This window comes from Alosa sapidissima, chromosome 5 (genome assembly GCF_018492685.1).
Source record: "Alosa sapidissima isolate fAloSap1 chromosome 5, fAloSap1.pri, whole genome shotgun sequence".
Taxonomy (NCBI): Eukaryota; Metazoa; Chordata; class Actinopteri; order Clupeiformes; family Clupeidae; genus Alosa; species Alosa sapidissima.
In genome coordinates, this window is record NC_055961.1 from 4,494,663 (window position 1) to 4,508,198 (window position 13,536).

At 45.9% G+C, this 13,536-nt stretch overlaps 1 protein-coding gene across 2 annotated transcripts in view; it reads left to right on the forward strand.

Annotated features, from left to right (window-relative positions):
- gemin5 (gem (nuclear organelle) associated protein 5) overlaps window positions 1-13,536 on the forward strand; it is a 49,164-nt gene that overhangs the window by 25,604 nt on the left and 10,024 nt on the right. For both annotated transcript variants that reach the window (XM_042091902.1, XM_042091901.1), the window contains exons 15-19: window positions 3,066-3,237; window positions 4,717-4,965; window positions 10,517-10,645; window positions 11,100-11,222; window positions 12,168-12,263. In XM_042091902.1, coding sequence (XP_041947836.1) covers window positions 3,066-3,237; window positions 4,717-4,965; window positions 10,517-10,645; window positions 11,100-11,222; window positions 12,168-12,263 — 769 coding nt within the window. The remainder of the gene's footprint in view (window positions 1-3,065; window positions 3,238-4,716; window positions 4,966-10,516; window positions 10,646-11,099; window positions 11,223-12,167; window positions 12,264-13,536) is intronic.

Genomic DNA, 13,536 nt, shown 5'->3' on the forward strand with positions numbered 1-13,536 from the left:
AACGCACCTCTCTCATCCCGCCCGCTCCCGCAAAGAGCTTTCAAAAGTTGTCCCGCGCAGGCTTGGAATTTCACCATTCTGGGGGCAAGGCCACTTGGCCTTCAGTTGGGCATATTTGGTGGGGGGCACAAAGGCCACATGTCAGGGCACCAAGGCCAAAGTTAACATGACATATTACATAGAACTGTAAATCATCTGATCATCTAATATTTACAGATATCTAGGCCATATATAACATTTATTTTATATATTCGGCCTGTTATGAAATCATGTATTGAACAATGTAAGCACAGCTCAGCTTTAAGAAACTCAAATAGCCTAGATGCATGCTTAGCATTTTGTGATTATTAAGGCTACTTTCACAAACTCTTAGTCAGCTGTCCTCTGATTTACCAATATCTAGGCGATATTTGTAACATTTATTTTGTATTTGGCCCGTTATGAAATCATGTGGAACAATTTAAACACATTGTAAAACTTAAAGCCCAAATTTGTAGACATCCATGTATGTCGAACTTTACTGCAAATTCAAAACTGTATTACTCTGGAACGGCTAACTGTACAGGGGACTGCTTTACACCTTTATGTTCGTTAAGGTCTCCTGTTTATTCTGATATACGGTTTGTCGTGTGTTAAAAGAAGGGTTCGTAAAGTATTCCACCGAGATAAATGGGTAGGGAGATCATGGGACGCAAAACCTTCAGTAGAATGTATGATTAAATTGAATTATATTATTTACTTTTCTCGCGAACCGTTCAACACAGCAATTATCGGCTAACATCGTTTAAAAGCTGAGAAAAAGCTCTTTCATGTGATACTTGTGATGTCTGTGTGATGAATAGGCTACTTCGCGAGTAGTTCAACTGAGAATGGGTGAATTTGGACGCACTTTCTTTCTTGCGATGTCACTTTCTCCACTGCGTAAAAGACTAAATTAATTTGCGCTGTGAATGCTAAGATAATTTTTACAGGCCACAGGCTAAATAAAAATCACTATTAGTAGGACGCAAAGCAGAATATTGAAAGAAGGGGGCACCAAGGCCACCGTGGCCTATAAACCTCTGATTTTCAAACGGGCCTCACGGCCAACCCAAGGGGCTACGACGGCCATGGCCGTCGTGGCCGCTGTGAAATTCCTACCCTGGTCCCGCGCCGCACTCTTTTGCGTCGGGTCCCGCGGGTCTACCGCGGGAGTGCAGACCTCTAGCATACGCGCACACACACACCAAAGCATGCACGCACGCACATATGCACACACACACACACATGCACACACGCACGCACGCACTCACAGCCTACCATGCCATGTTTTTACACGCATGTTGCGAAGGGGCAAGTGGCCGCAAATGTGTTTATGCATCTAGTCCTGAGTGTTTGTGTCTGAATCGAATCAGAATTAGGGATCGACCGATATGGTTTTTTGAGGGCCGATACCGATATCAATTATTACCAAAACAGGAGGCCGATAACTGATATGTCAGTTGTCAAAAAGGGGGGTAGATAGTAAAGGCGATATGCTGCAAAAATTTCATTCAAAAGCATTTAATTATGCAAACTTTTCTTTCTTCTTTTGATTGACACAATTGTCTATCAACTTGTATCACTTGCAAGTGTAAATCCTGTGTATCATGTTAATCCAAGAGCTGAGTGATAGCAATTATTTTCATAGAGTAGGCCTACACAATGGGCTTTGTGCTTGTTAAGGGACCTGTCACAAAGAGGATGCTTTGCCATCGTGTGTGTGCACGAGAGAGGGAGAGGAAGAGGTGCATGCGTGATGACAAGTGTTACGGTTGAATAGTTTAACAAAACAGTTTTAAAATAGTTGTTAGGCTATTTAAGCATGCAATTTGTGTCCATATGCTATAAGCTACACTTTTGAGAGCCTAAAAGGCACGTTTATATCCAGCTGAGGACGCGATTTAGTTCAGGTCGGATTAAATTACGGCTATGACAGTCCATTTCATAAGGAGCAATTAGACTTTTTGACGTTCGCTATCCCATAATTTAGGACTTGTCTACTATGTCCACTGAGGTGTCCTGTTATTCACAATTAACGGACGAGTCGGAGGCAGAGAACTCCCGACGCGCAGCACCCGAGTTTGTAGGCTAACTAGTAAACAGCATCAGTAACGTGCATCAATCGGGAATTCGCTAAATAAAGGAAGTGGGTGCATTACTTATTGATCAAAGAGACAATAGCTTACAAAGTGGTGTTTTTGCAACTTCAGTGTAGATTATTGTGATTCATTGCAACTTCAGCAATGTAAGGTAGGCTACCTTCCTTACCTTTGAAAAATAGCTCCATACAGCTGAAGTCCAGTCTACAGTCTGCCTCAGTGAGAAACTTTCTCTATGTTCAATCTTCTATCCTGATTGGCTGCATTTGTGCTAACTAACAAATCAGACGGTGTAGTGGGCGGGACAATGTTCTTGACCACAGAGTAGCAAATGCAGGGAGTGAGAGACGCTTTACAGACAAAGTAGCGCGTTTCATTCTTTATCCATTTCAATATCGGCTTATCGGTGGAAAAAATGGCCGATACCGATAATTATAAAAATGCTAATTATCGGCCCTATTAATCGGCCCGGCCGATAATTGGTCGACCCCTAATCAGAATGTGTTGGTGCATCGAGCCCTGAGTGTTTGTGTCTGGATGGAATCAGAATGAATGAAGTTTTGCTGGAATCCAGAAGCGAAACTTGAGGGAGTGTACCGTGTCACATCCTGAACAGTAACACACTCTTCCTGTGGTATTTGCACTGTTGAAAATATGAGTAAAACATCCGGTTGCATTTTGAGCTTCCAGGCTTTTTGGAGGAAATTACTGTAGGTGTAGAACACAAGTTTCCTGGTATTATCACTACTGTCTTTCTTCACACTCAGCCTGTGAAAGTGAAGTTATACAATAAATGACCTTCCTCATTTGTGTGTGTGTGTGTACATGTGGGCGTGCCCGTGTGTATCTATGTGTGTTTGCACCTGCTTGTTTATGTGTATGTGTGTGGGTTTGTCTGCCTGTATGTGTGTATGGTTGTGTATCTGTGTGTGTGCATGTGTGTAGGTCTGGGACGTGATGAAGGATGAGCCAGTGAGTAACTACCGGGGCCATAGAGGTCGCCTGCTGTGTGTCCAGTGGTCGTCCGTGGACCCCGAGCTGGTGTGGACTGGAGGAGACGACTTCACCGCCCACGAGTGGAGAGTGTCCAAACAGGAACACACCAAACCCCCGAAAGGTGACGAGGACACTAGTGTACATGCAAACCCCTATAAGGTGACGAGGACACTAGTGTATGCAAACCCCTATAAGGTGACGAGGACACTAGTGTACATGCAAACCCCTATAAGGTGACGAGGACACAAGTGTACATGCAAACCCCTATGACACTAGTGTACATTCAAACCCCTATAAGGTGACGAGGACACTAGTGTACACAAGTATAAGTATATATACTCTTTTGATCCTGTGAGTAAAATTTGGTCTCTGCATTTATCCCAATCCGTGAATTAGTGAAACACACACAGCGCAGTGTACACACAGTGAGGTGAAGCACACACTAATCCCGGCGCAGTGAGCTGCCTGCATCAACGGCGGCGCTCGGGGAGCAGTGAGGGGTTAGGTGCCTTGCTCAAGGGCACTTCAGCCGTGCCTACTGGTCAGGGTTCGAACCGGCAACCCTCCGGTTACAGGTCCGAGTGCTAACCAGTAGGCCACGGCTGCCCCAATGCAAACCCCTATAAGGTGACGAGGACACTAGTGTACATGTAAACCCCTATAAGGTGACGAGGACACTAGTGTACATGCCCTATAAGGTGACGAGGACACTAGTGTACATGCAAACCCCTATAAGATCATAAGTACAGCCCCACCACGCACTTTACATTTTCAACATTTTCAATTTTCAAAACCCAATGTGGCCCTACAGCCAAAAGGTTTGCCCACCCCTGCCATGTTCTTTCTTAAAATACTGGGGGCATAAGTATACACACCCCATGTTAAATTCCCATAGAGGCAGGCAGATTTTTATTTTTATAGGGTCCAGGATACTACGCATCCTGATAAAGTTCCCTTGGCCTTTGGAATGGGGTTCTTTCCATAAGATCATTTCTCAATGCAAATCAAACCAGCTATTAAGCTAACTGAAATAAAACCATGCCAATCTCTAGGTATGGTGAAGGGTATGTGATGATGTGGGGCTATTTTATTTCCAAAGGCCAAAGGAACATTTTTAGGATGCATGTGATGTGTAGAATAGTGTGATGTGTAGAATACTGTGATGTGTAGAATAGTGCGATTAGAATAGTGCGATGTGTAGACTACTGTGATGTGTAGAATAGTGTAGAATACTGTGAAGTGTAGAATACTGTGAAGTGTAGAATACCGTCATGTGTAGAATACTGTCATGTGTAGAATAGTGTGAAGTGTAGAATAGTGTGATGTGTAGAATACTGTAGAATAGTGTGATGTGTAGAATACTGTAGAATAGTGTGATGTGTAGAATAGTGTGTTGTGTAGAATAGTGTGATGTGTAGAATACTGTAGATTAGTGTGATGTGTAGAATAGTGTGATGTGTAGAATAGTGTAGAATAGTGTGATGTGTAGAATAGTGTGATGTGTAGAATAGTGTAGAATAGTGTGATGTGTAGAATACTGTAGAATAGTGTGATGTGTAGAATAGTGTGTAACTAGATGTGTGGATGGGCCCCTCTGCAGGGAAGCGAGCTCAGCAGTTCAAGGCCAAGCTGAAGAAGAAGAAGAAAGGAACAGGAAAGGGGATGAGGATCGAGGACAACGAGGAGGAGAGAGGAGGGGGAGGAGAGGAGGAGGAGGAGAAAGGGATTAAGACCACTACAGTAGTCGCGAAGGTGGAGAGGAAGGAATCGGAGATCGGCCCGTCCAGCAACGGGGAGGCGGAGGATGAGGAGGAGGAGAGGGGCAGTGTGAGCACCCTGCTGACCCCAGGTACGACACACACACCACAGACACACAGACACACACACACACACACACACACACACACACACACACACACACACACATACACATACTTCATTTCATTTATCATACAGGAATTAAAAGTAACAATGTAGTTACAGTTAAACAGACCTGACTCCGTTGGGTTTACGTTGGTGGTTGAACTGAACTACACAAACTAGTCATGTTTCTCTTTAAAACACAATGTTATTACATTGAACTAACATATTTTGCCACAACAATGAATTTATCCAACAGAATCATGTAAGATGAAGATTGGTTTAGATGGTGACAATTGTTGACTACTATACCCTTACAATTGATAAAACAGATAGCATTTTACTAAATCAGTGATTCATTACATTGGTGGGTAACTTTTTTTAACCTTCCCACCAACGTAATAACTTCCTGCAAACATAATAATTATTGGGTTATTATGTTGGTGGGAAATTATTACGTTGGTGGGTTTAAAACATGCGGGCCTGACTCAGTTAAAAAGACACTGGTTTACAGAAGGTTCCTGTTCTGCAGCCCATAAAGGACAAATATGACATCTCACTACATACACTACAGTGTTCATCCTCCTCATGTTGGTCCCCCCACACATACACACACACATGCACACACACACACACACACACACACACACACACACACACACACACACACACACACACACACAGAGAGAGAGCCGTTTCAAAACACTTTGGAGGCCCCAGGCAAAAGGAAGCTGGTGGGGCCTCTAGCACATTATAACTTATAACCCTTTTTGCACTTGGAAAGCATTCAGCATAGAAGAGGAAGCTAACAAAATGTTACTTATTTAGTGGTAGGCCATAGAGAACCGTTTTAGCCCAAATTACAACCACTAATGCTTTTACAAAATGAACAGTAGGACTACTTAACCTCCAGCTATTGACAACATCATATGTTTTATACACTGACTTGTACAGGTAGGAGAGATATTATCCTATCAGCTGTGGGTGATAGAATGTATGGCTTAACTAGCATGCTATTGTTAGCTATTGACAATAAATCCACATTTCTGCTGTTAACTTGCTACAAATTAAATGGTTTAATTTAAACCTTTGGCATAACAAGGTATTATAGGTGTGCTAAGCTCCATGATTCATGACAACAGCGTCATTGTAGTTTCCTGCAAATTCCCGATCATAGAATTTAAAGGGGTGCGCACACAATTGTCATTGCTGTGGATTAAGTACACACACACACACACACACGGTTAGCTGTCCATCGTGTCCGATGATGACGCTTGTTCCAGGGGGTTGGGGGGGGGAGGGGGGTGATTGGTCAACGTTGTTGCCGTTGATGCCACCTCACGTGGCTATGGAGGCCGGTTTTGGAACCGCACACTCTTCCACAGATGGAGCAGGTATGTCCTGATGATTGGGAGGTGGGGTCTGCCTGCCGGTGTCGTTGGGCACGTCTTGCGGTCCTCCTTTGGATGAAGGTGTCGTTGATTTGCTCAGCTGCTTTGTTGCACTTGGCTCTCCAGGCTGGTCTGTTGGATGCTATTGCTTTAAGCTGGCCAGGGTTGACGTTGCAGCGCTTCAAGAGTTCTTTGGTAAAGTCCTTGTATCGTCTCTTCTGGCCACCAGCGGCCTGCTTGGAGTTGAGCAACTGTCCATAAAGGACTTGGCGTGGGACGCGATAGCCAGGCATGCGAATGGTGTGGCCAACCCAGCGTAAATGCCTCTTGGCCAGAGCTGCTTCCATGCTGGTGGTGCCAGTTGCAGTCAGAATGTCAGTATGAGGGATGCGGTCCTCCCAGGACAGGTTGAGTATTTTTTGGAGGGATCTGATGTGAAACATCTCCAGGCTGTTTATGTGGCGTCTATACGGTGTCCATGTTTCTGCCCCATAGAGTAGGGTGGTGACACAGACTGCATTATAGACAGCTACTTTGGTACTGATTTTTAGGTTGTTGTTGCTGAATACTCTCTTCCTAAGGCGCCCAAAGTCTGTTGAGGCTTTGTTGATCCGATGGTGGATTTCACTGTCAAGGGTGGAATCTGCAGAGAGTGTGGAGCCCAGGTATGTAAAATGGTCAACAAGACTGGGTGGACTGCCATTGATGTGGAAGCCAACATGTGAAGGAGATTTGGTACAGAGTTGCGCCATGACCTCTGTCTTCTTGGTGTTTACTTGAAGACCAAAGGACTGATCCAACGCTGAGATGGTGTCCAGGGCATGCTGCATGGATTCTGGGCTGTGTGCCAAGACAGCACAGTCATCTGCATACTGGAGCTCATGGATGTGGCAGGTTGATGTTTTTGTCTGAGCTTGGAGCCGTCGGATGTTGAAGAGGTTGCCATCAAGGCGGTATTCCAGGTCTATACCATCTTTGTGCTGCAGGGCGTGGTGGAACAGTCGGGAGATTGCTGTGAGGAGGAGATTGAACAGTACTGGTGCCAGGACACAGCCTTGCTTCACCCCAACATTGACCTTAAAGGGATCAGACTGAAGCCCTCCCATAACAACTCTGGCTTGCATGCCATCGTGCAATTGTTGCAGAATGGAGAGGAACTTGGGTGGTACACCAAGTTTGCCAAGTTGTTCCCAGAGCATGTCACGGTTAATGGTGTCAAAGGCTTTGCTGAGGTCGATGAAGGTGATGTAGAGGTCTCTGCGCTGCTCTCTGCTTTTCTCAAGTAGCTGCCGTAGAGCAAAGATCATGTCAGTTGTGGACCTGCACTTACGGAAGCCACACTGTGTTTCAGGGAGAGTAAGTTCTGAGATGTACTCGACAAGTCGGGAGAGCATAATCTTTGCAAGGTCTTTGCCTGCTGTGGAGAGGAGCGAAATTCCTCGACTGTTGCCACAGTCTGCTCTGTCCCCTTTCTGCTTATAGAGAACGATGATGTTGGCATCCTTCCAGTCCTGGGGTACATTCTCAGACTGCCAGATTTTGGTGATCAGGAGGTGTAAGCGGCGTGTGAGGAGGTAGCCCCCATGTTTGAACACCTCCGCTGGAATACCATCGGGTCCTGGGCTTTTGTTATTTTTCAGGCTCCTGATCGCCTTGGATGTTTCTCCGAAGTCAGGAGGGCTGTCCAAGTGTCGCATCTGTGGCATAACAGGTGCCTTGTCAAGGATGTTGGGGTCTGCAGGGTTGCTGTGATTGAGGAGACCATTAAAATGTTCGGCCCAGCGCTCAAGGATCTCTTGGCGGTCCTTCAGGAGGCTGTCTCCAGCAGCAGATCTAACAGGAGTGAGGGTTTGCTTCCTTGGTCCATGGAGAGCTTTGATGGCATCATAGAAGCCATGCGTGTCACTACAGTCAGCAGGGTGTTGAATTTCTTTTGCTTTCTCCAGCCACCAGGTGTCTTCCATGGCCCTTAGTGACAGCTGTGCTTTGGCTCTAGCCTTGGTGTAGTTGGCTTTTAGCATGGAGGATTGTGGGTTGGAGAGCAGGGCTTTGTGGGCCTGCTGTTTTTCTTGCAGAGTCAAATGGATATAAGAAGAGTTGTTGTCAAACCAGTCCTGATGTTTTCTGACCTTGGTGCCAAGGGCTGTTGAGGCGGCAGAATGAATGGCGGCAGATAGAACTGGCCAGTCTTTAGCATCAGCTTCCTCTGGGACATGAGAGAGGTTGCACGCAAGGTGGCGACGGAGGTCATCAATGGTGTCTGGGTTGGAGAGAGCGGCGATGTTTAGCCTTCTAGTCTTTGGGGCCGTCTTGGGACAGCAAGGTGGGATGACCAGGCGTAGTTTGGATCTGACCATGCGGTGGTCAGTCCAGCACTCTGCTCCCCGCATGGCTCTAGTGATCATCACATCCTGTCTGTCCTTTTGGCGAACAATAATGTAGTCCAAAAGGTGCCAGTGTTTAGATCTGGGATGTTGCCAGGTAGTTTTGTGATGTTTTTTCATCTGGATGGTGCTATTAGTGATAAGCAACTCATGCTCTGCACAGAGGGATAGTAGGCGGTGCCCATTGTTGTATTGTTGCTGACCAATGACCTTCTTCCAGATGAGATGCTCATTTCCCACTCGTGCATTAAAGTCACCCATAAGAAGGAGTTTGTCGGCGGCTGGGACTTTCTGGATGACTTCATCAAGACGATGGTAGAAATCTTCTTTTGTGTTGTTATCTGCATCCAGGGTTGGTGCATAAGCACTGATGAGTGTGGCAAAGTGCTTCTTGGTAAGAGGAATGCGCCATGTCATCAGGCGCTCACTGATGCCCACAGGGGATTCCGGGATTTGCTGCAGCAGCTTGGTTTTCACAGCAAAACCCACACCGTGGATACGACGCATGCCTTCGGGAACCCCTTTCCAGAAGAAGGTGTAGCCTGCACCCACTTCCGTCAGGGAACCCTCGCCATGTAACCTGGTCTCACTGAGGGCTGCAATGTCTATGTTGTATCTTGCAAGCTCAAGGGCTACTAGAGCTGTCCTTCGGCAAGGTCTGTTGGATGTTATAGGCATGTCCAGTAGGGTGCGGACATTCCAGGTGGCAATGTTCAGATGAATATTCTTTTTGGTTTCAGGACAACCTTCACTCTGGTTTGAGCTGCAGGGGACTGCCGGTAATCCGGCTTGCTGGGTTCCGTCTATTGCCTGTCCCCACCTGCAGATTTGTGTTCAGGGTTTACTCCCCTAGCCTTCATCCGCCTTCCCAGCCGTTGTGGAACGTCTTCCTGTTGCCATCCTCCGCCTGGTTCACCATTGAGGTCTTTGCTGTTTGCCCATAGCTGGGGCAGGGGTTAACGGGCAGCAGGGTGTGTCCACACTGTAGTGGGCCTGCATGCCGCGTCTCTGGGGCCCCCTGCTACTCCGAGATCCCATACAGCTTTGCCTGGAACCGCAAGGTACCAGTTACCGTGCGTGGCCACGAGGAGGCGTGTAAGGGTCTTGGCAGTGGAGAGGCTGTGTACCGGCAGAGGAGACTTACGCGCTCGGCTCCTCTTTTCGCCTCCCCCCTAGGGAGGTGGCTAGCCGGTGGCGGTAGCTGAAAGCAGAGAGCAACAAGCAGGAGCGACATGCAGCATGCACTAACCTGCAAGCACTAGTTCTACTCCAACACTACTGCACTGACGCATCACATGCCCTGTGTGTTAAACACACACACGCACACACACACACACACACACACACACACACACACACACACACACACACACACACACACACACACACACACACACACACAGCAGTGAGGAAGGAGGAAGGGGAGCGGGGTTACGTTAGCACTCTTCTAACTCCAGGTATGCCCCTTCTCACACACACACACACACACACACACACACACACACACACACACTAATGCTAATGCAGGCAGTTTCCATACAGATTTTCATTACATAATGTAATATATTTAGATTATTATATTTACTGTAATATTCACATCAATAGCCATTATAAGTAATTAGTAACTTAGTAACTAACTAAGTAACTAATCGATTATATGATGGAAAGAGAAAGCGCTCCTTAGTGGTGCCAGAGTGAGAAAGAGCCTCTCTGAATTTGAGTCTTCATCTTCATCTTCATCTTCACCCTCCTCGTTGGTCCCCAGCGGTCCCAGAGTGGCGCCGAGGCTCCAGCCAGGCGTATGCGTCGACCTTCATCACCCCCGACAGGCTGCAGAACGGAGAGAAGGCCGCAGGGCCCACCAGGATGGACGACAAGAGGAAGGACAAGCCAGGTGAGGAGGAGGAGGATGAAGATGGTGATGATGGTGGTAACAATGATGATGATGATTATGATGATTACAATAATGATGGTGCTTATGGTGGTGATTGTGGTGGTAACGATGATGATGATGATGGTGATTATGATGATGATGATGATGGTGATGATGATGATGATGGTGGTGATTGTGGTGGTAACGATGATGATGATGATGGTGATTATGATGATGATGATGATGGTGATTATGATGATGGTGATGATGATGATGATGGTAATGGTAATGATGGTGGTGATTGTGGTGGTAACGATGATGATGATGATGATTGTAATGATGGTGAAGGTGATGATGGTGCTGATGAAGATGCTGGTGGTAATGATGATGATGATGGAGATCTTTAGTTTAAGTCCTGTCTTTTTTTGTGTGTTGATGACCGTAACGTTTTTTCTAATCCTATTTTTATATTTAGAGTCGTCTTTGAAGAGAAAGAAACAGCGCTCACTGTTACCTCTAAGCACCTCCATGGATCACAGACCAAAAGATGACCTGCTCAGGGACTGTGTTACTCTAGCCTCATGTAGACACGCAAGAGGTACAAACACACACAAACACACACATTTACACTCACTCTCTCTCTCTCTCATACACACAGATACTTCAAATACACACACACACTCTCATACGGACTTCTTTTTTTTTTACAACCGCACACACATGCCGTCACGTACATTCTGTAATTCACACCGTGACCACTGAATCAGAAATATCCCGCTATTTCATGGACCTTACGTAAGTTTATGTGAGAGTGCAGTTTTCACTGAATCAGAAATATCCCGCTATTTCATGGACCTTACGTAAGTTTATGTGAGAGTGCAGTTTTCAACTTCGTTTTCACAGTCTCTCACACCCTAGGTCATTTAAGAGGTCATTTAATTTGAGTTGAGTTGAGCACAGCTGTTCCTGTTTACATTGATTTTAGAACAGCACACACACACACACACACACTCACACACAGACACACTCACACACACACACACTCACACACAGACACACTCACACACAGACACACTCACACACAGACACACTCACACACAGACACACTCACACACAGACACACTCACACACAGACACACTCACACACACACAGACACACTCACACACAGACACACTCACACACAGACACACTCACACACACTCACACACTCACACACTCACACACACACACACACACACACACACAAACACAGAGACACACACAAACACAGACACAAACACAGACACACACAAACACAGACACACACAAACACAGACACACACAGACACACACACACACACACAGACACACACACACAGACACAGACACAGACACACACACACACACACAAACACAGACACACACACACACACACAAACACAGACACACACACACACACACAAACACAGACACACACACACACACAAACACAGACACACACACACACACAAACACAGACACACACACACACTCACTTTCACTCTCACTTTGTCGCTGCCACAGATGAGGTTGCCCATTGTGTGCCTGGCTCAGGGGAGCACATCCAGTTCGGCCTCTTCTCAGACAGGGAGGCCCTGCACAGGATGCTTGATGAGGAAGGTGAGTGTGTGTGTGTGTGTGTGTGTGTGTGTGTGTCTGGGTCTGGGAGGCCGTGCAGAAGGGCCTGAATGAGTAGGGTGAGCTACATGTGTGTGTGTGTGTGCGGCTACGTGTCTGTCTGCATGACTGTGTGTGGGTATGTGTGTTGTCACACAAGAAACATTTCATGATGGGTAAAAGCAAAGAGCTCTTCCAAGACCTTTGCAACATTATTGTTGCAAAACATATCAATGGAACTGGTTACAGATGCATTTCAAAACTTCAGAATCATCCAGTAAGCAGTATTGGAGCCATTATCTGCAAGTGGAAGGAACATCACTGCATCATCAACTGGCCATTCACAGGATCTCCTCACAAGATTTCTGACCAGGAAGTCAGAAGGATAGTCAGAAGTGTAGCCTAAGAGCCAAGGACCACTCTAGAAAGACTTGGAGGCAGCCGGTTCAATTGTTACAGAGAATATAATAGGTAATGCACTCCACCGCCATGGCCTCTATGCACGCTCACCCCACATGACTCTTACTGAAGAAAAACATGTCGAAGCTCATTGAAAGTTTGCTACACAACATTTGGACAAGCCTATGAAATACTGAGAGAATGTATTCTGGTCAGGTGAGGGCAAAATTTAACTTTTTGGATGTCATACTACACAACATATTTGGAGGAGAAATGGCACTGTTCATCACCCTAAAAATACCATACCAACAGTGAGGTTAGGTGGTGGCATCATGGTGTGGCCTATTTTGCATCTCATGGTACTGGCAGACTTCATACAGTTGAAGAAATGCCATCCACCAGAAATTGCCATCCACCAGAACAATGAGGAAGAGATATGGCTAGACCTTCCAGCAGGACAATGATCCAAAGCATTCAGCAAAGGAAACTCTTAATTGGTTTCAGAGAAAGGAAATCAAGCCCTGACTTAAATCCAATTGAACAGTTTTGGAAGTTACCTAAAGATCAGTATTTACAAGAGGGACCCCTGGAATCTTCAATATTAAAAGACTATCTGTTTAAAAGAATGGGCCAAAAACACACCTGAATACTGCAACTGATTAGTTTCGTCATAGAGGAAATGCCTTGAAGCTCTCATTACAAATAAAGGGTTTTCCACAAAGTATTTAAGAAATTTCAGTAGGCGTGTTCAATACTTTTTTCCTGTGGCATTCCACTTTTTTACTCATAACTCTACTTAGGGACTTTAAAGGAGAATTCCGGTGTGATATTGACCTAAAGTGTATTGAAACATGATACTGAGTGTGAACGTATGTCT